This window comes from Thalassophryne amazonica, chromosome 16 (assembly GCF_902500255.1).
Source record: "Thalassophryne amazonica chromosome 16, fThaAma1.1, whole genome shotgun sequence".
Taxonomy (NCBI): Eukaryota; Metazoa; Chordata; class Actinopteri; order Batrachoidiformes; family Batrachoididae; genus Thalassophryne; species Thalassophryne amazonica.
This window is the reverse complement of record NC_047118.1, coordinates 21,178,103-21,204,191: the sequence shown is the minus strand read 5'-3', so window position 1 is coordinate 21,204,191 and position 26,089 is coordinate 21,178,103. Positions and strand designations below refer to the sequence as shown.

Below are 26,089 nucleotides of genomic sequence, written 5' to 3'. Positions count from 1 at the left end.
GGGGTCGTTTTGACCGTTGGGGTTTTTCATAATTATTGTATGGCCTTGCCTTACAATATGGAGCGCCTTGGGGCAACTGTTTGTTGTGATTTGGCGCTATATAAGAAAAAAGTTGATTGATTGATTGATTGATCATGGGAAACCCCCCAGCAGTCTAAGTCTATAGCAGCATAACTAAGGGATGGTTCAGGGTCACCTGATCCAACCCTAACTATAAGCTTTTTCAAAAAGGAAAGTTTTAAGCTTAATCTTAAAAGTAGAGAGGGTGTCTGTCTCCCTGATCCGAATTGGGAGCTGGTTCCACAGGAGAGGAACCTGAAAGCTGAAGGCTCTGCCTCCCATTCTACTCTTACAAACCCTAGGAACTAGGAAAGTCATAATGTTTACAGTAAACCATTGCAATGGATAATGAAGTCGGGGGAGATGAGGGGGTGTGCTTTGTCTTCTTCTTCTTTGCCTTTCGGCTGTTCCCGTTAGGGGTCGCCACAGCAGATCAATCGTTTCCATCTCACCCTGTCCTCTGTATCTTCCTCTGTCACACCAACCACCTGCATGTCATCTCTCAGCACATCCATGAACCTCCTCTTTGGTCTCCCTCTTCTCCTCCTGCCTGGTGGCTCCATCCTCAGCATCCTTCTCCCTATATACCCTGGGTCCCTTCTCTGCACATGTCCAAACCATCTCAATCTCGCCTCTCTGACTTTGTCTCCAAATCGTCCCACCTGAGCTGTCCCTCTGATATGTTCATTCCTAATCTTGTCCATTCTTGTCACTCCCAAAGAGAATCTCAACATCTTCAGCTCTGCCACCTCCAGCTCTGCCTCCTGTCTTTTTGTTAGTGCCACTGTCTCTAAACCATACAACATAGCTACTGTTTTGTAAACTTTCCCCTTCACTCTTGCTGATATTCTTCGGTCACAAATCACTCCTGCCACCTTTCTCCACCCACTCCACCCTTCCTGCACTCTCTTCTTCACCTCTCTACCACACTCTCCATTACTTTGAACAGTTGACCCTAAATATTTAAACTCATCTACTTTCACCACTTCTACTCCTTGTAACTGCACTATTCCACTGGGCTCCCTCTCATTCACACACATGTACTCAGTCTTGCTTCTACTGACTTTGATTCCCCTTCTCTCCAAAGCATATCTCCACTTCTCCAGACTAGACTCAACTTGCTCTCTACTCTCACTACAGATCACAATGTCATCTGCAAACATCATAGTCCATGGGGACTCCTGTCTGATCTCATCTGTCAACCTGTCCATCACCACTGCAAACAAGAAAGGACTCAGAGCTGATCCTTGGTGTAATCCCACCTCCACCTTGAATGAGTCTGTCATTCCGACTGCGCATCTCACCGTTGTCACACTATTCTTGTACATGTCTTGCACTACCCTAACATACTTCTCTGCCACTCCAGACTTCCTCATACAATGCCACAACTCTTCTCTTGGCACCCTATCATAAGCTTTTTCTAAGTCCACAAACACACAATGTAACTCTTTCTGTCCTTCTCTGTACTTTTCCAACAGTATTCTCAGAGCAAACATTGCATCGTAGTGCTCTTTCTCGGCATGAAACCATATTGCTGCTCACAGATCTTCACCTGTTTTCTAAGCCTAACTTCTACTACTCTTTCCCATAACTTCATGCTGTGGCTGATCAGCTTTATGCCTCTGTAGTTACTGCAGCTCTGCACATCACCTTTGTTCTTGAAAATCGGAACCAGCACACTTCGTCTCCACTCCTCAGGCATCCTCTCACTTTCCAAGATTTTATTAAACAATCTGGTTAGAAACTCTACTGCCATCTCTCCTAGACATTTCCATGCCTCCATTGGAATGTCATCTGGAACAACTGCCTTTCCACTCTTCATCCTCTTCATAGCAGCCCTCACTTCTTCCTTACTAATCTCTTTTACTTCCTGATTTACTCTCACCACATCATCCAGCCTTTTCTCTCGCTCATTTTCTTTATTCATCAACTCTTCAAAATATTTCCTCCACCTTCTCAGCACACACTCCTCACTTGTCAGCACATTACCATGTGCATCTTTTACCACCCTAACCTGCTGCACATCCTTTCCAGCTCTGTCCCTTTGTCTGGCCAATCGGTACAAGTCCTTTTCTCCTTCCTTACTATTCAACTTCTTGTACAGCTCGCAATATGCCTTTTCCTTTGCTTTTGCCACTTCTCTTCTCGCCTTACACCGCATCTCCTTGTACTCCTGTCTACTTTCTTCATCTCTCCGACTATCCCAAAACTTTTTCGCCAACCTCTTTCTCCTTATGCTTTCCTGGACCTCTTCATTCCACCACCAAGTCTCCTTGTCTTCCTTCCACTGTCCAGATGTCATACCCAGTACTGCCCTAGCTGTCTCCCTCACCACATCTGCAGTACTTTTCCAGTTGTCCAAAATTGCTTCCCCTCCAACTAGTGCTTCTCTCACCTGCTCGCTAAATTTCACACAACAGTCTTCCTCCTTCAGCTTCCACCATCTGATCCTTTGTTGAGCTCTCACTCTCTTCTTCTTCTTTACCTCTAAAGTCATCCTATAAACAACCATCCTATGCTGTCTAGTGACACTCTCTCCTGCTACCACCTTACAGTCTGTGATTTCCTATAAAGAATGTAGTCCACCTGTGTGCACCTTCCTCCACTCTTATATGTTACCCTGTGCTCCTCCCTTTTCTTAAAGTAGGTATTCACCACAGCCATTTCCATCCTTTTTGCAAAATCAACTACCATCTGTCCTTCCCCATTTCTATTCTTGATACCATATCTACCCATTACTTCCTCATCACCTCTGTTCCCTTCACCAACATGCCCATTGAAGTCTGCTCCTATCACCACTCTTTCATGCTTGGGCACACTCTCCACCACCTCATCTAACACACTCCAGAAATCTTCTTTCTCCTTCATCTCACAACCAACCTGTGGGGCATATGCACTGATGATATTCATCATCACCCTTTCAATTTCCAACTTCACACTCATCACCCTGTCAGACACTCGCTTAACCTCCAGCACACTTTTAATATACTCTTCCTTTAAAATGACCCCAACACCATTTCTCTTCCTGTCCTCACCATGGTACAACAACTTGTACCCACCGCCGATGCTCCTGCTCTTACTTCCCTTCCACTTGGTCTCTTGCACACACAATATGTCTACCTTTCTCCTCTCCATCATATCAGCCAGCTCTCTCCCTTTACCAGTCATACTACCAACATTCAAAGTCCCCACTCTCATTTACACCCTTCTAGTTTTCTTCTTCTCCCGCTGTTCGTGGTAACGTTTTCCTCCTCTTCTTCGTCGTCTTCGCCCAGCAGTAGCCTAATTTCCACCGGCACCCTGTTGGGCAATAGCACCGGGGGTGTGCTTTGTACATACTATATTTTACACACTGTAAAATGTCTAGTCAGAAAATAAAGAATAAATTAATGAATTAATTATTATTTATTTATTTACTATTATTGATTTACCATTACGGGCCATGTAATGGTGCATGTCAGATGATTTTCACAAGCAGCTCTTCCGTGACCACATTCCCAGCAATCACGTCCTCCTCACCATTCAAGAAAAGTCAGGAAAATTCCATTTTTCAGAGTTGGAGAGACCCCAGAGCATCTCTGCAACTCCAAGCAGAAGAACACTTTTCAAGTCAAGTCAAGTCTTGGAGCATGTGCTGGTATCATGCTTTGCTACATCCGTGACACCACAGAATCTCCATGGAATCCACAGGACCTGGATGGCACCACATCTTGAAAATACCCATCTATCTGCTACAGCCAGGTGAAGCGTGGACATTTCCTTGGCCTTCTCTAATCACTGAGGTCCTCAATAAGGTACCTGTGTGCTGATTATGCACAGAGAAACACACCACATAGGCAAAATGTTGAAGCTGATGTTCCCTCACAATGCACGTGATACTCCTCATCTCCTGAAGTAATCGTTTGTTTGACACAGTCATTCCAGTAGTACCCCAAGGATCATTTGAAAACACCTACGTACTACCAAAGACATCCATTCATCACCTTATGTCAGTGGTTACCATCCACATCTCACAACCATACAGTAAGACATGAAGCACCAGGACCATAAAGGACATGGACATTTGTTGTCCTGCGAAGAGTTTTGAATTGCCAAAAACACACCTGTGCAGTGTCCTCCATCAGTCTTCCATGGGTCCATCAGTTATTCCCAATTGTCTCTTGATCTCAAAGGCCGAGGACCCAGAGATTTAAATGTCACTGCCGAGACAAGTGAATGTCTGTTCCGGTTAATAACTTTCAGCACATACAGATGTGCATCTGACGGGTGAGTCTGCCTGGATCTTAGTCTTGATCCAGGACAATCGCAAACCCAGACACAAGGATTTTTAACTCAGCTTCTCAAGTACTGGAATCAGGGTATCCATTGCTTGTGCAAAGAACTGTTCTTGGTATTAGATTAATTTTTGTTCGCAACTTTTAGACTGTCATGAACACCAGGCGTCACTGCCGCTGACGACCATACAATTTCCTCATGAAACACATTGGGGGGTGGGGATGCTCAGACTCAACACCTCATTGCAGAGTGCGTATGCCACTTGACTGCTCAACACAATCACGTGCGGTCTGAAAATATATTTATGTTGTAGCAGGGACACAGGAATTATTGTGGGTGTGTGAGTGACAGGATGAAGTGCGAAGCATCACGACGGTGGCTCCACATAGATGTCAGCGAGCCATCTGACGTGAGCTGTCTGACCATCCAACCCCAGTTTATGAAATGAGCATGACAGGTCACACTCTTTTACCACAGATAATCAGGTTTACAAACAATTACATTGCTCCATGATTTGATTCATTTCTTTAATATTGTTGCAATTTGGCAAGCATCTGGTCACCCCTCTGAGTCTGGTCTGCTTGAGGTTTCTTCCACAACATCATCAGAGAGAGTTTTTTCTTACCAATGTTGCCTGTGTGCTTGCTCTGGGGTTGGTAAGGTCAGACCTTACTCGTGTGAAGCGCCTTGAGTCAGCTTTGTTGTGATTTGGCGCTATATAAATGAAATAATTTGAATTGAATCTTAAAATTGAGGTTGCATCCCCTGGACAGTGCTGTGCTAAGACTGGTTTCCACCCCAAATCCCAAATTACGGGCCAGTGTTGACAGGCCAGTAATTGTCTGTTCTGTCACAGTAATGACGTTTGTGGAATCAGATGGTATTGGGTGTCATATAGCTTTGGGCGGTAGTCATAATCTGTGTCATTGCTGTTTTCCTACAGCAGCAGGATCCCAGAGGGTCCAGTTAGGTCTGTGTTAGTGAACGACCTGTTTGCTCAATGCATGTCTTTAGGATTATTTGATTTTTGGTGTTTTTTTTAATGTTGTGTGGTTTTCATGGTTAGCTGAGGTTCTTCCACGATGGTGGGTTTTATGGTTTATCTGGTTGCCTGTTTGCGATGTGGATGTGGGATCAGTTTGTTGGCATCCAAATGTTGTTTTTACAGTGTATGTTATGTGTGTGTGAGCGATTTGGGTATTCTGTTTGATGAGTCAGGGTCTTGTTTACAGATGGGGGTCCCAGCAGAGCTCAGATCTCTGACCCTCACATACCACAACCACCATCTACTGCAACTCTCTTGGTTCCATCATTTCACTTTGCTCGCATGTAACCCCCCTCAACCTTGTCAGTTGATTTCCAAGCCTCCTGGCTATGAGTTTTTGAGCCTGGCTTTTAGTTTGACATTATTGATCAGGCGATCAGCAAGTGTGACCTCAACTTATGTTGATGCATAACCACCAGCTGCTCTCGTTTCTTTGTCCCTGACCTTAATTCACTTTCTGCAGAGTTTTTCTCTTTTTTTGTTTTGTTTTGTATGTTGTTCTGTTCTCACAGTGAGCTCATTCTGGGCTTTGGTCATAGATGTGTAAATTAGATCCAGAAGAGTTTCGCAGAGTGAGCCTCTTATCCCCTTTCCTCCTCTTTACCCCCTCTCCTCCCGTTCTCCCTCCCTCTCTTCTCTCCCACTTTCTTCCTCTTCCTTTTGACTATTTGAACACATTCCTCCTTTGATGACCATCAAGCAGCACATTTTGCACTCTCTGCATTGGCAGACCCACTCGTTGTCCTCCTCCTTCTTTTGGGTCCCTTTGCGGCCCTTCCTGGCCTGGATCTCTCTGAGCGTGCCTTGTCCAGGTGCAAAGTGTTGCTCACAGCTGCCTGACAGATGATGTGAGTGTCTCCAGAGTGTTTTGGTATCTTGTTGTGAAATGTTTAAAGCATGGTGTGTGACTTGGACATGGACGCTTGGAGTTTGTGTGAATTTATGCACATGATGTATAACACGTGGTCTCCAGCACAGTTACAGTGTTTTCTAATATTTGCTGTCTGATACAGAATAAGCCAAGTTGGCGCTCCAAACACACTCCACATTACACTGTTTACGACTAAAGGTGCTTTGACACTTGCACAAATTTGATCGGCGCACTGGTACGCAGTCTGTCGTGCCACAGCGTAAAGTCGTTGTAAACCATTGTAAACTGTGCGCAGCTTTGTGCAAGTGTGCAAAGAAAATTTTGAAATGTTCAAAAGCTCTGGCATGCATTATGTGAACTTCACGTGAACATTGTGCAAACAATTCAAAAACACTGAGTGTCAGTGTGAGTCATTGTAGCCAGCGCAGCGCATCACAGCGTAGTTCATCTGAACGATTATGATGAGATATTAAATCTATAATAAACGCAGGGGTGGTGGCCAAGTGGTTAATGCGCTTGGTTTCAGTGCAGAAGGTTCCGGGTTCAAATCCCACCCCTGCCACATTTCTCCATGTAATGTGGAGTTGCGTCAGGAAGGGCATCCGACGTAAAACCTGTGCCAATTCAACATGCAGATCCACCTTGGATTTGCTGTGGCGACCCCGAGTGTAAACAAGGGAGCAGCCGAAGGAACTTACTATTAAATCTATAATAAACATAATTTTACAGCTACTCATACGAAGGAGTGACAATGCATCTGTTTTACCAAGTCATTACAATATGAATATTACAAATAATTACCTTTGAAATGATTCCAAATGCGTTCTCCACGTAATGAAGCACACGAGAACAGCTGCAGCTGTAGAAAATTCCTCTGTGATTCCAGAGCGATTAGAGGTGCTTTCATCAGCCAAACTCTGAGAGCAAATGATTAATCTGCTATGAAATTCTTATTTTATATAATGCAGCGTCCAGCAGCACAAAGTACGGCATCCAGCAGATCACAGCGAATTGCACGGCACTGGGGGGTTAAATTTGTGCAGGTGTCAAGGTGGCTTTACACTGTGGCATCTCCTAGTTTGTACAGTGATTTCTGCAGCTGGAAATGGGAGAGACTTGTTAAATATGTGTGATGGAGTTATCCTGATGGTAGGAAAGAAAAATGACTTAGTTGCGCTTGTTTCCGGAGCTTAGTCAGGTGAACAGCCAAATACCAAAGCTCATTTATGATAACAGATTGGACAGACTATAGGTTTCTGGTGAGGGTGAGTGCTTTTATCAGCTGTTTAGAAACAAATTCCATTCATGCCTTTTTTTATGGAAGTGCTGGGATGAACCACGTCAATCTGCGCTGTAGATCGGTTGTGCTTTACTGCCGGGTTGGGGTTGGGGGGACTATGGACAGGCTCATTTCATGCTGCATTTCTTGCATGTGGGTCGCCGAATTTCAGACAATGTCTGATATTTTTCCCAGGATGTCTTTGCTCGCAAGAGTGTGACAGCAGCCATCCTTAAACCTGTACAACATAGTTCACAAAGACATTTCCACCAAACAGGAATGTGAAAGAACAAAATGAACACAAATGAAAAAATAAATGAATAAAATGGCCAAAATATAATAATTATAATCAAAACATACAGAAAATATCAGTTTCCGAGCTACAACCAAAGATAATGCCACATTTCTTTCATGATGCTACTCTTCTGTCTGGATTAGTCAAAAACCACACAGTTGATACCAGGCTTAACACATGGCACAATTCAGCAGAAACAGGCACAAAAACTACAATAAATAAGAAAGATAACAACTAATGTGCATTCAGCTGAATAAATAAAGTGCGTCCAGCGGTGTTTATGTTCACTAACCCTTGATCCAGAAACAAAGAGCAACAAAGAGTGTGACAGATCTCATTTTAACATAAGTTTGTTGGACTTTGGTTAGTCCATATTGACAGAGTTGAGGTTACAGAGTGCCTTTATCTCACTCAGCACAGCCAGACACCCCTTAGGCCTTGATATATTGGAAATTATCCGCTAAAAGGTCAGCATTACACCAGTAAATTAGGGAATAACCCTGTTGTGTCTGATGATTTGTGGATGTTAATGCTGGATTTTACGGTCGCAAGTTGAGTTTACGCAGTAGCGGAGCCGGTAAACAGCTATTTACGACCGTAATCCAGCATTAACGTCCACAAATCATCAGACACAAAGGGTTATTCCCATTCTAATACAATTCCAACATTTCCACGGATCCGTGTCCACCGCTGAAGGCGGGTGGGTCGGGGCGCAGCCTGGGTATTCAGACAGCTGTCCTCCGCAATTCTTATTCCCTCCCAGATCTGCAAATTGTGGTTTTCTTGACAGTCCGCCTGATTCGGCTTGGCTCGTGCTAAGTGTGACGGGGCCCCTCAAAGCCTAGATCTTAGTCTTGATCCAGGACAGTCATAAACCCAGATACTCTGATTCCTCACTCAGCTTCAAATGTGCTACAATCAGGAGAAGGTCAGCTCTGATGCCACAGATCCCTAGACCTTTCCCTGCCCTCAGCTGTTTCACAGCCTTTATGAATTCACCAGCATTTGGTGGTTTGCAGCTGTGTTGAACCAGCCACAAGAACCTTGGCACTGGAGATGACCAACATCCCAGCAGGAAGAAATAGCACTATACAACTGCTCATGCTAACATCACTTTGAGCAGATGGAATCAGTTCATCAGTGAAATCACCTGGTGGAGTGGATGGTTGCAAAGAAAACCTGCACCCTCTTGGCCCTTTCTGGAACCAGTCTGAGACCTCTGCTCTAAAATTATTGTAAAATGCTGCTGTGTGTTCACATCTTTTTGCTTTCATAAGAGGTGTCTATTATGACACCCTTTAAATAATCTAGAGTTATGAGACTGTCTTTAGGCCTTCTATCTTCTTTTTCACCGGACACATCAGTATTACAGTTGAATATAACCCCTCCGATATACCTCTGAAGACTTATGATTAACACCTCTGTCAGAAATAATTATGAGAATCTCAAGTGAAGAACATGGTATTAATTTTAAATTGTATGAAAATTAGTTTGAAAGCTGTGAAAGATGTCACCAGATGATACAATGCTTGGATTTGTTCCCATAAATTCCTCTGACATTATGTGACTAACATACCTGCTGGAAGACCTGCATGACACGAGGTTTGTTCGTGCGAATCTGTGGTGGAATTACGTGCATGTGCTTCAGATACGTGGCAGTTTAAGGAGGACTTGCAGAATTGGAATCAGATTTGTGGTTTTTCCTATCTCTCTCTGTTTGCGACACTTTCTCTGCTATCTACTTGCAACATGTTTCTCTCTCTTCTTCCCTCCCTGATTTGCTCACGTATGAGCGAGGATTGGATTTTATCATTGTTTGGCCTTTCTGTTGGGTCGGTATGACTTTCAGTGTGGAGGTCACGCCTTTCTTTTAACTACGGAATACTCTTCTGAATCAGTCTGCTCAACTCTGGCTTGATTATATTGTCACAGATCTGCATCTAGAATTACTGCTGGTGTATTTTCTCAAAGCCGTGTGTGATGTGTTTTCCTTGTTTATTTGTTAACTGGTGTTGGACCTGGAGGGAAGCTGAACTAAATGGAGTTATATATGTCTGGTGTCCATGTCCTGCATCCTATCCATTGGACACTTTTGATTAAATAATGTTCACTCCAGCCTGCGTGTTTCCTGTGTACTACTCAGTCACGTAGTCTGTGAGATTCCCTGGCAGTGGAAGTGTTTCGGCCTGGGTGCGTTCCACCCAACCGGCAGGCCTGGGAAGACAGGGAGAGGCGTAGAGGTTAATTATTAGCTAAATGTTCTTGCTGCATTTCATTGGGAGGGGGTTGGGGGTGGGTAGTGACAAGGGGACATGGTTATAAGGGACAGAGAAACCAGAAACAGATCAGGCAGGATTTTATAGTGCCTTCGGCTCCAGATTTGCAGCACAGCCAGCTACAAAAACCTCTGCAACTCGGTTCCCACCACACAAGCTGAAAAAGCTCATATTCCCATTGATCATTGTTAAAAAGCATTGCACAACTTTCAGCTGGTGAACTTTCACCGTCAGCCTGTGAGGTTTGTTTGCTTAAGTGAGACAGACCTTGGCGGCCTCACACCTGATAAAGTGAGATTGGTGACCGGCAAAGGAAAATATAGCAAACACTTAAGTAGGAAAGCTATTAATGTCATTCTGTATTAAATTAAAGGTCGGCGCTTTTACCTGGAACGCTGCATCATTCTCTTTCTCATCTTTGGCTCCTCTGTAATTTTCTGTATAATCCGCTTTCTAATAACCGCTGCCTTCATTCCCATTTTAATTCTCCGCTGTCATTGTTATTATCATGTGTTTCTGGCTGCATGTCTGTCATCTCTTCGTCTCCTTGCTCCTCTGCTGGAATAACTGTGCAGAATGTTAGCTCCTTTGGGAATCTGGAAATCATATCAGCAGATGAGTGACACGCTTTAAAGTTTGACCCCTTTTCATGTGGGAACCCCACTTCTCTCAACAGGTTCTCCTGAGACGCCCCGCTTTATTGCAGCCTGCTGCACCCAGGATCACTTTTATCTTCTGGTGATGTTTTCTGCAGAGACCTCTTGCTCACACACTCTCACCACATTATCTTTTTTCTTTGTCCTCTCTTTCTCAGCCTCCATCCCTTTCTTTGCCTGTGAACTGAAGGCGGTGACTCCGTATGAGCGGGGTTTCTTCTGCGGTGACTCAACCATCACCTATCCCTTCAGAGACAGGGAGGCCATCCCTGACGTGCTGCTCATTGCTGGTGGAATCGTCATCACTGGCCTCACGGTAAAACACACACGGCAGGATGTGCCACCAACATAAGGATAAATTAGCATCCAAAATGACTGGAACACCTGCCTTAAAAAAAGAAATAAACCCAAACATTGCATTTTTACAGAACAGACAGATACAACAATAAAAAACAACTTTGCTATTTTGTTATACTTTTTAAGCAAGCGAAATTGGAGATATAAATGGAAAAAGATATGTGATTCACATAGTGACCCGGACTTTACCTGGATCCGGATTCCACAACACAGTGCAGTGATTGCATACTGATGCAGAATGGTCCGAATGGTCAAGATGTTGCAATCTGATATTTAATTTACAAGCTGAAACAAAATAGTGTCTTCCTGATCTTGGTTTTACATCGTGATGTCGTATCCGTGAAGTAGTTTTGACGTAATCCTTAAAAGTCTACAAAGTGAAATCCTGATCCTGAATCTGGATCCGGTGTCACAGACCGAACAGTACCCCCTAAAAATCAGTCCACCCTGCCTTCATTACGCACGCATCATTTCAGAGCTCAGCAGAATTTGTGAGTGTCACCTCATTTCTGTTTAAAACTACACTCCAGTCATCATCTATCTCAGCGACAGATATCTGAAGCTTTTTTATGACAATCGTTTCCACATAAATTCAGCATTATTTCATAATAAAAGATGGGGGAAGCGATCAGAGCGCCACAGCAGCACGTCAGACTCAGACGTGCTGCGGCAACTACGTCATTTCAGAGTGTCAGTAACGACTCACTGATTATCTCCTCGTTTCTGTTTAAAAAGGACATTAGATTGATTTAAGAGGTTTTACCTTGTAATCTGATGGTTAATTTCATTTATATTTGTATAGCACCAAATCACAACAATGTCACCTCAAGGCGCTTCACACAATTAAGGTCTAACCTGACCAACCCCCAGAGCAAGCACACAGGCAACAGTGGTAAGGAAGAACTCCCTCTGATGATTTGAGGAAGAAACCTCAAGCAGACCGGAGTCAAAGGGGTGTCCTTCTGCTTGGGCCATGCAACCGACACAGTTGACAATACAGGAAATTATACAGGAAATTTTGGGAGATTTAGGGAGTCCATGCTGGTGCACTTGACGGGAGGCCTGCAGAGAAAAACACCCACTCCCATCTCTGGATGGAGCCGCACCTTAAACAGAGAGAAAAAAAAAACAGAATCAGGGGCAGAAAGACAACAAATACAGTATAATTTATCAGCATTTAGCAACAAGAAAAACAGAAGAAATACTAAGGTGATCGGCAGCCACTACCCTTAAGCTTCACTAAAAGACCCAGACTTTAGTTGAGGCCGCGGCCCGTTTTGTTTCCTAATTCCTAAAATGGATTTAAAAGGGTAAAGAGCATAGTAACATACTATGCCAGTATGCTAGCCATACGAAATGGAAAATAAGTGCTTCTTAAGTCTGGACTTGAAAGTCTCTACAAATCTGACTGTTTTATCGATGCAGGGAGATCATTCCACAGAACAGTGACACAATAAGAGAAAGCTCTGTGACCCACAGACTTTTTAGTCACTCTAGGGACACAAAGTAGTCCTGCACCCTGAGAACACAGAGTCTGGGCCGGTACGTAGGGTTTAAGTAGGTCAGCTAAGTAGGGAGGTGCCAGTCCGTGAATAATTTTATAGGTTAGTAGCAGAACCTTAAAATCTGATCTCAATGGGATAGGAAGCCAGTGAAGAGATGCCAGATTAGGTGTAATGTGGTCAAACTTTCTGCTTCCTGTCAAACGTCTGGCAGCAGCATTTTGAGCCAGTTGGAGAGCCCTAATGCTGGACTGCAGTAAACCAGAAAATAGAACATTGCAGTCGTCCAATCTAGAAGAAATAAATGCATGAATCAGGGTGCTTGGCGGATGTAAAAACAGTTTTGTTTGAACTGAGTCTTCAGAAGACATTGTTGGTAACTGCTCAGTGTATTTTGGGGATTCTTTCCAAATGTTTTTGGACAGTCTTGGTACATTGCTCTATGAAGAATCTCACTCAGCACAGTCACCAGACCTCACTCCCCTTGGAGTGGTGTGGGATGACATGGGTCAAAAGGTGAAAAGCAGACAGCAAGCTAATGGCAAAGTGAGGGGTGTACAACATCACTGACCTGATGCTCTTACTGCGTTTGTGTGTGTGTTTGTGGGGGGTTTAGATCAACTCAGGCCACCGAGCTCCACAGTGGAATAGTGGTTAGCACTGCTGCCTCACAGCAAGAAGGTCCCAGGTTCACTTCCTGCCTGGGCCTTTCTGTGTAGATGTTTGTATCTTCTCCCCGTGTTCGTGTGGGTTCCCTCCAGGTGCTCCGGCTTCCTCCCACATGCACGTTAGGTGAATTGGTGACTCTGAATTGACTGAAGGTGTGAGTGAGAGTGTGAATGAGTTTGTTTCTCTATATGTCTCGGCCCTACGATAGACTGGTGGCCTGTCCAGTGTGTACCGCGCCTCTCACCCAATGACCAGTGGGATAGGCTGCAGCACCCCTTCTCCCCCTCCACTCCTGTCAGCCTTATATAGAATAAGCAGGTCCAGAAAATGCATAGATGAATTTATTTTGTGCATCTGTGTCATAAATAGATTTGTTCTGCTCAGTAAGACTGTCTGTCTTATTTTCTTCTTTCAGATTGCGCTGGGCGAATGTTACCGGGTGCGATTCCGAAGCGTGCACTCCAGGGCTTTTGTGAGCAACCGTTACGTGTCATGCTTGTACAAGGAGTTGGGAAGCTTTCTGTTTGGCTGCTGTGTGGGTCAGTCTCTCACCAATATGGCCAAGCTAAGTGTGGGGCGACTGCGACCCAACTTCCTGTCGGTCTGCAACATCACCTATGCATCCATCAACTGCACTCCAGGCAGTTATGTGCCCCACGTCGAATGCCCGCGGACGAGTAAGAAGATGGTGGAAGAGGCGCGGTATGTGGCGTGGGCATGCACGCGGCTGTACTCAGAACTGATTTGATTGGTTTACTGAGGGTGGAATATGCAGCAGTGTGACTCACGGAGGTCTTCTCTTTTAGGAAGTCGTTTTTTTCTGGCCATGCGTCCTTTGCGATGTACACCATGCTTTATCTGGCGGTAAGTGTCCTCCGCTTTATGAACACATACCAACACTCCTGTTCTGTAGCTTTCACTTTTCACATTGTGTAATTACAGTATTTTTTGTGTTGACAAAATAGTGCAGCTCTCACTTTCATTTCAAACACCAAAGACAAACCCCGTTCCCCTATGGCCAAGAACGCGGTTTTCCACGATTAACTATACAAACTAATAAAATATGTCCAAACACACATCAAGGCGTGTTGTTGAACATATTCTCACTTTTGATCATGTGGGAAGACGTCTTTGTGATCACTAGTTCTCTGAAGTATCTTGCTTCAAACTGAAAGTATTTGTGAGACAGCAAAAAGGGAGAAAAGGGGGGGAGATAGAAAACGAGGGAGAATGTTTTCCACGGGAAACATGAATAGATGAAGAGTCTGCTCAGACAGAAGAGGCCTTGTTGCGGCTCTCATTTGGGGAGGGGTGGAAGGGTTGAATATGCCCGCTGAGAGATCGACAGGCTTCTTTCAGCCAGAGTCACCCCCTCAGCTCTCCACCTCCTTCCCCCATCTCTCCATCCTCCTTTCTCTCACACTGTGCTGCCCAGGCTCCATTGTGAGGGAGGAATGACAGTTGGGAGAGACAAAAGCGCATTATTATCCATAATGCGTCTGTGATCCTCGACAATCCCTACAGATAGTGTTTAGGTTTCTTAAATATTTTATTATGGATATGTGAAATGAAGCCAAGAAATCCCAAAGTGGGGAAAAGAGATCTCACCGCCTGTGCTGTTTGTTTTCTACACTGCGAATGAAATCTAGAAAGTGAATAAAAAACAGAGCAGTTGAGTAAAATAGGCAATAAAACAGTAAAAGTACTGAAGAGAAGAAAACAGGGAAAAACAAGCCCTCTCTGAGTTTGTTTCCCTTGTTTTGTCCACGTCTCACTGCAAACCTTTCAGCATGCTGTAGCCAACCTGGAGAGAATGTGTCAGACCTGTAGCTACATGCCACCCGGACCACGGCCAGCTGCGAGCATATAAGGCGGGAAGAGGGACACCTGCTCTCAGATGGGATCGAGCAGCTGAGGGTTGGCCGCACTGCAGGAATGCGGGCGACGTGCTCCCCAGAGGCTGGCGAGCCCAGACACACCACCCGCCACCTCATAAAGCTCCACTCTGTATCTGCATCTGCATCACGCTTGCTCTCTGACCTCATTTATAGAAACGCACGTCTATTCCGTACTGTAGCACTGAAGCAGGACAGGAGGACGAACAAAAGAAGGAAATGGGGTTGCGATAGAGCTAAAGCACTCACACAAGCCTTCCTTTTCCTCTCTGGCCTAGTGGGTGTTACGCACATCCATTTTTCACTTAAAAGTCCACCAGCTTCAGTTTTATGTTTATCTCAAGCACCCACTGACATGTTTACTTTGGCAGCTGCACCACCCATGCCCATTTTGTTGTCAAAGGTTTACATACAGTCGTCATAGACATGAATCTCACAGTGGTATTGGCCTGGCAGTGGTTTCTTTGAAACTATTCTTTTTCTGGGGAGGAATGATTGTACAACATACACCAGAAGGTTTATTTTGGGCTTTCTGAAATGAACTCAGGTTTAAAATTAGTCAGACTGGGTCAAAATTATAAACTTGTCAACTTAAATTATTAAGTGGTAGCAAAATTTCCTTAATGTCTTTAAACTTTCCAAAGCCTTTTAACTTCCTGTTAGTGACGAAGATCAATCACTATGACACATTTACATGCCACCATCAGAAGGTTTGTCTGACAGCAGTCATTAGACCGACCAGTTGTGTACAATGGGAAAGTCCTATGAGCTCAGTCTGAGTAAGAGGCTCACAGATTTACACAAGTCAGAAATGATTCTTGTAGCCATTTCTAAAAAAAACGTAGATTACAAGATTACACTGGTCAACAAAAAATTATTTGTTTTTCTTGCATGGACTTTGAGAACTGATTTAGGGTCATTTTGGGGTGTTGAATCTGAATCTGAGCTCAGATTTCCTCCACCACATCACGTTTTTTGCAGTCTGCATGTTCCGTATTGATGGATTACACAAACGTTGCTCATTCACTCACGGGTTTGACGCCACTAATCCTGCACAAAAGCAGCTTCAAAAGCATAGTTTTTAAACCAGGTTCGTGAAATGTGAACAAGAGCCGTAATATCGTTTATCAAATCAAATTAATCTTTATTTGTATAGCACTTTACAACAGTAACCACTGAACCAAAGTGCTTTACATGAATACAATAAAATCAACAACAATAAAATAACAAAACAACCATCATAATAAATGGAGTGCATTTATATAGCGCTTTTCCATCTGCATGAGACGCTCAAAGCGCTTTACAATTATGCCTCACATTCACCCCGATGTCAGGGTGCTGCCATACAAGGCACTCACTACATACCGGGAGCAATAGGGGATTAAAGGCCTTGCCCAAGGGCCCTTAGTGATTTTCCAGTCAGGTGGGGATTTGAACCCATGATCTTCTGGACTCAAGCCCAACACCTTAACCACTAGACCATCACCTCCCCCATAATAAGACTCTACGTGCTAAAAGCAATTCTGAACAAGTACGTTTTTAGCTTAACTTTGAACAGAGACAAGGTACTGATCGAGTGCAACTCAAGGGGTAAAAATTCCAAAGTCAGTTTATGGCACTGAAGAGTTGTGCAAGACTGCGGCTTTTGCTTCAATGCTTGATATGAGAAATATGTTTTCATATCTCAAAAACATGGTGTGATTGGCAAAATAACACCAGATTCAGATTCAGTGCTCCCAACTTAGCCAAAATGAAAAACTCCATGCAAGAAAAATCGTGTTGACCAGTGTTATCAGATCAAACAATTTTATCTAAATAAATGTTATTGGGACGTGTAGCCACTTTTGCCAAGGTCTGGAGGAAGAGTCAAATCTGTCATTTTCAACTGAGAGAAAATAGGTTTGGATGCTCTGGAACAGGCTTGTCATAAACTGGAAGCTGCAGGAACACAATTATTACTGTCTACAGTCAAGTGAGTTTTACATCACTATGAATCACCACCATGGTTGGCATCCAAGAAAGAAACCCCTTCTCTTCTCAAAATTGACACCATCAAACTTGACTACAGTTTTAAGCTGACCACTTGGACAGAGACAAAACCTGCTGAAAAAAAATTTTATGGACTGATGACAAAAAGATTGAGTTGTTTGGAAGAGTAAAGGTGAGGCATTCAACCCCAAAAACACTGTTTATGTTTTTAAGCATGGTGGAGGTAGCATCATGTTCTGAGGCTGTTTTGGAACTGGTGCATTTCACAGAGTGGATGGAATAATGAAGAACATAGACTAACTGAGAACTCCTCAGCAAAATTTCAAATCATAAGTGAGAGTCTAGCTGCTCGGCAGTTGAAACGTGGACACAATTGGGTTTTTCAAAAGTATGATGACACCAAACACACATCAACGCTGTAGAATGGATCAAGCAGGCTAACATTAAGCATTTAAAATGTCTATCCAAAAGTCCCAAACTCAATTTTCTTCAAAGTATCAGGACTAATAGACTATGCTTAAAATTCGGGTAACTGAACGGAACTCTACCAATCCTGCTTAGAAGAGTGGTCAAATATTCAACTGGAATTCTGCCACAAGCTTGTTGATGGCTACCATAAACATCAAGTCAACTTTATTTGTCAATTCTGCAATGCATAACACAGACATATTAAGAATTGAAATTCCGTTACTCTCAGTCTCTCAGACAATACAGAGTAAAAAAACAACGGTAGAATATAAATGAATATATAAATGTAGTAGAATGTGGTCAGTGAGGTACCTGGTGGTAGCAGTATGTCGTGCAAATTGAGCAGTGATTCAACTTTCAACATCTGGTCAAAGTAAAATGTTCTAAGGGACATTGAACCAAATGCATACTTTTTGCACTCTGTGTATACCATTGCATAATTTTGACTGCACAGAATATAGAAAACCCAAAAACAATTATTACTTAAACGTCTTTTTTTTTCAGGAACAGATCAGCAATTTACTATATTTATTTTCAACTGTATAGGAAATAAATTTAACAAAATGGTAAAGACTTACAGTCAAATAACGTTTATGTTATGGTGATGTAATGCAGAAGGGAAATGGCTTCGTATGTTTGACATAAAAATCAAGGGAATGCAACATCTAAGACCTACTCAGGGTTTGCAGCAGATTGTGAACTGTGGGGAAAATGTGTTTGTTGTGACGTCAGTAATAGTCCATGAGCCAATCATGAATTTTGACCTAATCGGTACCACTTAAGCGGAAAAAAACAACACTTTGAATCCATCCTCAGTGTATCACGGCCTACGCAAAAATGTATGATAGCCATCCCAGGGTGGTAGCTGTAGCCAGGTAGGGGTCAATGAAGAATTACACAGAGGTCAAACTTTAAAAATGCTCCAATCATGTTGAAAACTATATCACATTATTTGTCTGATCATAACAATTCCAAAAAGGTATAGTTTGGACTATCTATGACTGAATGTTCTGGAGTTATGGTGTAAAAACAGCAAAAATGGTGACAAAGGTCAATTTCAGTTTGTACAGCGGTCAAAAGTTAAAGTTGCTCCAATTTCAGCAAAAAATGATGCAAATTATTGGTTGAAATAAAAGGATCAATAAATGGAATAGTTTTGACTGTGTTGACTGTTTGGTCTCCAAAGTAAAGGTCAAACAAGGTCAACATCTATTGAATTCTATGACATGTGACGTATGTTACCCCGTAACATAACTAAGCATGACAGAGCGTGCAAACTATTCCTTTTTAGAACCCTATTAACCCAAACAATAATTTGCATAATTTTTTGCTGAAATTAAAGCAACTTTAATATTTGACTCCTGTACAAACTGAAATTGACCTTTGTCACGATTTTTGCTGTTTTGACCCCATAACCCCAGAACATTCCATCATAGACAGTCCAAACTATACCTTTTTGGAATCGTTATGATCAGACAAATAATGTGATATAGTTTTCAACATGATTGGAGCATTTTTAAAGTTTGACCTCTGTGTAATTCTTCATTAATTCATACCTGGCTACAGCTACCACCCAGGGGTGGCTGTAATACATTTTTGTGTAGGCCATGATACACTAAGGCTGGATTCTAAATATCGTTTTTTTCCCCTTAAGTGGTACCGAAAACCTGCTTGGCCCATGGACTACACATTCACGTTAGAATGTGTTTTTAGTTCTACCTGCAGGCCCGGTTTTCGTGGCGAGGAGCTCGACTGTTGCGTCCACTAATACAGTTCATCTTGGTGATGATTGCCATCTACACGGGCCTGAGCCGCATCTCTGACTACCGTCACCATCCCTCCGATGTCATCACAGGCTTCATCCAAGGAGGGCTTACTGCATACTGGGTGGTATGTCGAAAAAAATCAGCAGTGAAATCTGCGTTTAAAGCATTTGTTTGTTGCTGCTCTCTCCCAGTCTTTGTGTGTGATTGACAGTGTGTCTGGTCTTTGTATACTACCTGACGGGGTTTACGTCTGTGCCTGCAGGCCTTCTACATCTCGTCCATGTTTAAGCCCTGTGTCCGTCCAGACCTGTCTCCCACCAGCATGTCCTTGGAGAGTCCACTGTCCAGCCAACAGACTGTCTGCTAGAAACATAGTGTCATTCCAGGAACCAGAAGACAGGACAAGATGGCCTGCAGAAAGACAGGCAGAATGTCAGACAGGCGAGGAGAAAGGGAAGCTTGGTTTTAGAAAAGGGAATCTTTCTAATAGAAGGATGCCCGTTAAAGCTGCCGTAGCACAATCTAACACAGGCTCACCTTTTTGGGGCATACTGATAAACATCATAATGCACACTCACAGTGACCTTAACAGGTTTACATACACACACACACACACACACACACACACGTGAATGACAAAAAGCACATCTGACTGTAAGTCAAACCCGTCCATTGAGAAGAAATGCATAGTTATATTATAGATATTTTTATATGTTAAATGAAAATGTCTATTTTTTAAGATGATTTTTTTTTAGAGCTGCTAACACTGTTAATAGTTGAGAGTTTGAAAATGTTTTCTTCTGTGATGGAAGCTTTTTGGACAGTGGTCTACTTTCAAAGCAGCGCTGGTGTTTCCTGTCTTTGAACGGAAATGAGCCAGCACCAAAATGATCCGTCTCATTTCTGAATTTCTAGTCATGTTGGAAAAAGTTACCCGGCTGTTGATGCCATCAGACATCTCTTTACCGTCTGACAGAACTGACAGCGATAACGAAAACGTATGGGCCTTAAACCTCCTGACTTTCAGCATCCCACTGTTCAATCAGACTTGCTATTGCATAAATCTGACTACCGTAAATGACAACTTGTTCGTAAGCAAAGAAACAGAGTATTTGTCTTTCCCTCTTGAATAACTGAGGTAGTGATGTTGACAAATCTGGTGAGAAAGTAATTCCTACCCCATTTCTGCCTTTTTTCTGTACTAACCACTTTGTCTCTGAGTTGAAGGTTTGACTGAATTTTGTAATTGTTTGCTCCACTCTGAGCTGCACCTTGATTTTTTTCCTTTTAATACCACTTTAACAGGAGAGCCAAAAGGGCCACATTGGTCCTCCTGTACATTTTTATTAATAGCACTTGAATATACATAATGGAAATACATATAATCAATATTATTTGAAATAATCAGTGTTTATTTCTGTTAATGTCAGACACATATAGTATATGTGTGTGTTTTTTTTCTCCTTGAAATGATAATTATTCAAATTGAATGTAAATAGTCATTTTATAAACCACACAGAATTTTAAAAGTATTAGTGCCATTTGTGAACCATTTCAATGTTTGTGTTTTATGTTTTGATCAGGTACGGAGACTTGCTGTTGTGTCTGTGGTAACTACTAGACTGAGCCACAAATATGATCAGAAAGCTATATTTTGTGTTTCCAGTTCTTTTTATTGTCTGTGAATGCCACAAAGGCTGAAATAACCACTGTATTAAAAAAGAAAACCCCAAACCAATAAAATGAATGTTAAATGTTTTCAATTTCTTATGTTATTTTTCGCTGTGTGATGGCAGTAGTGAGCATAGCTAACGTTTGATAATAACAAATCCATTAACTGAAAAGTTGTGATAACACTGAAGCTACCACTAACTACTAAGGGTACTATCTCACTGGGTGTTGGAAAGAAGTTGGAGACACAAATTAGAGACCAAACACACGAACGAGGGACAGTTTTGTAGCTGGTGTCTCACTGAAGTGGCCACTCAGCTGAAATGATGACACGTTTGCACAAAAAGTGTTTAGCTCTTATTATCCTTGTAAATAAACTGTGAAAATTCCCCTTACTGTACCCAGTAATGCCCAAATAAAATAAAATAATAGTAAATAAATAATAATAATAATAAAAGTGCATACAGTGCACTCACTGACTTGCAGAGAATGACGTCCCTGCTGGATCTAGTGTCCTCTCTTCCATGTCCAGTATACGAGGTCTATTAGAAAAGTATCCGACCTTATTATTTTTTTCAAAAACCATATGGATTTGAATCACGTGTGATTACATCAGACATGCTTGAACCCTCGTGGACGCCTGTCGGTTACGTCATTCGCCTGTGGGCAGTCTTTGAGTGAGGAGTCGTCCACCCGCTCGTCGATTTTTTTCATTGTTTAGGAATGGCTCAGAGACTGTTGCTTTGATAAAATTTTTTTCAAAACTGTAAGGCACAACTGAGTGGACACCATTCAATAAATTCAGCTGGTTTTCGGTAAAAATTTTAACGGCTGATGAGAGATTTTGGTCTGGTAGTGTCGCTTTAAGGACGGTCCACGGCGCCTGACGGCGATCTGCGCTTCGAGGCGGCAGCGTCTCGCCGTTTCAAGTTGAAAACTTCCACATTTCAGGCTCTGTTGACGCAGTAAGTCGTCAGAGAACAGAGAACTTTCAGAAGAAGTCGGCATGAGGAGTTTATTCGGACATTCCATTGTTAACGGTCATTTTGTAATGAAAGAACGTGCGGGCAGAGTCGCATGTCGGGCTGGACCCGACCGTGGGGGGTCGCGGCAGGAAAAACACCTCCGTTGGAAATCTTAACGGGCAAGTTGGAACATGCCCAAGCTGTTAAACAATTTCTCACTCACTTGTTGAAAGCCATTAAAAGCCGCCTGAATTCTACAAATGGTTTTCAACACGGAGGTGTTTTTCCTGTCGCGGCGCACACAGATTTGCCGAGTCACGGAAACGACTCGGCGAATTTGCGCGTACGTCTTTCATTAAAAAAATGTCCTTAAACAGTGGAATGTCCGCATAAATTCCTCATGCCGGCCTCTTCTGAATCTTCTCTGTTCTCTCACGATGTCCTGGGTGAATTAAGCCTTAAATTAGGATGTTTTCAGCTCGAAACAGGCCGACGACAGCGCCTGGAAGTGCTGCAGGACGTCCCGCTCCGTGGGAAGTCCTTACACCGACAGAAACACCCCATAATCTCTCATCAGCCGTTAAACTTTTCACAGAAAACCAGCTTAATTTCTCGAATAGTGTCCACTCGGATATTCCTCACAGGTCCAGAAAAAATTTTGATAAAGCAATGCGCGCCGTCTCGAGCAGCGTGTGAAACAAAGGAATTCAGCCGAGAGGGCAGGACCACATCTCACTCAAGGCCTGCCCACAGGGAAATGACGTCACCGACACGCGTGAAAAAACTCACGCATGCGCACGAGGGTTCAAGCATGATTGGTGTAATCGCATGTCATTCAAATCCATATAGTTAAAAAAAAAAATAAAAGGGTCGGTTTATTATCTAAGAGACCTCGTATAATCCCCTGCTTATTCCCTTTGTCCTTACCTCTGAGATCCACATGCAGTGCTCGTCCACGCACTGGCCCAGCCTCTTCTCCAAGATGCAGCGATGTTCAGCAGCACTTCAGGGGTGTGTATCCTTTGATTTGATTTGATTTATTCGGCAACAACTTAAGTCCTTTTGGCTGTTTCCATGTTTTTTCACTCGGGGTCTCCACAGCAGATCTGAGGTGGATCTGCAAGTTGATTTGGCACAGACATGTCCTTCATCCTGCATTTTGGCTCTAATGGACAGAGGTCACATTTAGCATTTAGCAGAAAGATTTTCCCGGTTTAAAGAGACGTGTGCTCTTGGTAGGAGAGCTGGATTTGAGCAGAGTGCCTTTAATGAAAGCATGACGTCCTATTTCTTCACTGATCATGCATTGTCCTTACAGCGAGCACATTAAAGAACTCCCACCGCACATCCTCAGAGAGAGGGAGAGAGAGTGCTCCAGAAAAAAAAGATTAAAAACAATAATGCTGTGCGCTCTGTTCGTGCAGAATTGTGCTCCTCAATAATAACAATAAAAACAACTTTAAATACATAAGTCCAGAAAGCTCGAATGGGAGTCTGGATGACCACTACAACTGTGGCCAGGCTGGCAGCAGCTCAGCTACTTCCAGAAGTGGCTGTTCCTCTCCGATTATCTCCGCTATTTCGACGTGCTCTCCCGCAGCTCGAGTGCCACCCCCCAACCCACCCCTTTCACAGTTCTGTCCTGAATCTCTCATGTTTGGAGTCCCAGTGAGTGCATTCAGAGGGTCACACAACTCTAGCAGTGGCTCTGGGAGCATACTGTGACAAGCTTTGTCACCTCACCAACTTTGAACAGTTCAAAATCCAAGCGCAATGCTTGCCACACCCTGCGAATGTCACGCAAAATCAAACAATTTCCCCCACAATTGCCATTTGCAGGCTTTCGCAGCTCCGTGAGATATAGTACCCTAACCTAAGCTATAGCTTTTTTGTTTTGTTTTTGGCCATAAACCCCTAAAAACAGACATAGTAACTGAAATTGTAATATGTTGATATAAACACAATTTAATGAAAACATAGAGGTTTCCATAAAAATTTAGCATGCTAAGATCAGATGATGATCAAGATGTAGATAATTAAAGAAACACTCGTGTATTGCCCGTGGGGATCCACCGGGTCTAGATTGGGCAGTGTTTATAAAATAGGTTGCTGACATTTTTTCAAGGGTGGTAATAAATTACGCAAAGTTTCTATAATGAGTTGGAATGGTGTGTGAGTCCAGAATGTTTTTAGAACCTTAGACCGCAATAGTTTTTAGAAGAACTCAACCTTTTTATTTCCTGTTAATTATGTAATTTTTTAATGTTAATTTACTGTCTTAATGTAGGGGAAGTGATGGTCCAGTGGTTAAGAGTTGGGCTTGAGACCAGAGTATCCTTAATTGGTTCAAATCCCAGCCTGACCGGAAAATCACTAAGGGCCCTTGGGCAAGGTCCTTAATCCCCTAGTTGCTGTTGTGTGTAGTGAGCGCCCTATATGGCAGCACCCTGACATCGGGTGAATGTGAGGCATTATTGTAAAGCCCTTTGAGCATCTGATGCAGATGGAAAAGCGCTATATAAATGCAGTCCATTTACCATTTATAGATTGCTTAGGTTCTTGTTGTCATATACACACTATTATTATTATTATTATTTTATTTTATTACTTCTATTTTGTCATTTCTTTTTTAAATGGACCACAATGGAAATAGGTGTTTTCACTTTCTTGTGCTATCCATGTATTTTTAATGTATTAACATTGTATTACGTATTTACATTGAACTTAATAAAATCATGCATACACACACATTTTTATGATATAGATGATTTACCACCCCCTGCTGGAATGGCATGTGAGTCCAGAATGTAATTATTAACATCCATTTTTCAGTGTTGTTAGCCAACAACTCCTGAGTTTCTCCAAAAATATTAGTCCTATCCATGTTCCATTTTGCCGGGAACTTTGATAGGTACTGTTAGTCTGCTGGCCGGCCTTCTTTAGGTACCTTTGGACCAATGGACCTTTGGAATAATGAGCCATCCCTGTCACTTTGCCTCTGTCATTCATGGCTAATGACTAATATACTAACTCATGGGTTAGTATATGAGCATCAACAGAGACAAAATTACCTAAGGCCAAAATATGGCCATCGGGTATGGCAAAGACTTTGCGTCCGTCTGTCTGTCTGTACTCAGCATAAGTCCATTCCTATTCCTGCCAGGGTCTTCAAATTCACAGGGTCCATTCTTGGGACACAGACCAAGGACAAGTTCAAAGATGGCCAATCTTGACCTATTTTAAGAGGTCAAAAGGTCACATTCTGTTTCCTATTTTTATCCTCATACGGCTGAGGGTATTTTAGCATTGTGCTATATTTAGGGTTTACAAATGTTTTTGATCATTAAACTTTATTCAGATTGACATTAACTTTACAGAACTAAATTTAGTGGAATCTAAGTGGTCCATTAATCGTTTTCAAAGTTAGCTGAAAGCAAATCAGCTAACAGAAATGTCAGTGTTGCTAATTAGCGGTTAGCTGAAGTGTGCCCACGACTGTGTGGTGGCAAGCGAAGTACTTCACAAAAACTCTTGTGCTTGATGTGTTTGCTGTATTGCAAAAGTCATTTTGCCATTCAAAAGTCAGTGAGCATTAGATAGTTAACTGTTACACAGAGGAAACAAGGTACTGTGAGGAAACTTTAGCAGAGACCAATGTAAACGCTTCAATGATAAATGGCTTAACCCCTTGCTGTCTGAAGACGTTTCTACCCAGGTGCTCTCCTTGTTTCATTATTGCTCTGTCTCGCTGTCTCTCTCGCTCTCTCTGGTCTTTTCTTCGCTTTGGCACTCCTCTGCTCTCAGGCCTTTTGGAGTGCAGCAGAGCATGAGGTACTGGGGAGGGGAACACCATGCTACCATGGAAATGCTTTAGTTGGATACAGTTTGCGATATTGGTGCCATTTACTTTCACTTATACTTCTCTATTTGGGCAACTTCCAGGCTGAGGGAGGAGAATGAAGACTGCACAGATCAGAGCGAGTGAGCGTTCATAATGAGTTTGTGCATAATGTAGAGGTGGGGGGGGGGGGGGGGGGGGGTGTGTGGCTG

General features: G+C 42.8%; 1 protein-coding gene across 1 annotated transcript in view; it reads left to right on the top strand.

Moving 5' to 3' along the window:
- The window catches only part of ppap2d (phosphatidic acid phosphatase type 2D), a 52,668-nt gene extending 31,507 nt beyond the window's left edge, over window positions 1-21,161 (top strand). The window contains exons 2-6 of the mRNA XM_034189691.1: window positions 10,916-11,073; window positions 13,701-13,987; window positions 14,092-14,149; window positions 19,351-19,527; window positions 19,666-21,161. Of these exons, the coding sequence (XP_034045582.1) occupies window positions 10,916-11,073; window positions 13,701-13,987; window positions 14,092-14,149; window positions 19,351-19,527; window positions 19,666-19,770 (785 nt within the window). The 3' untranslated portion in view covers window positions 19,771-21,161. The remainder of the gene's footprint in view (window positions 1-10,915; window positions 11,074-13,700; window positions 13,988-14,091; window positions 14,150-19,350; window positions 19,528-19,665) is intronic.
- Window positions 21,162-26,089: the final 4,928 nt, after the last annotated feature.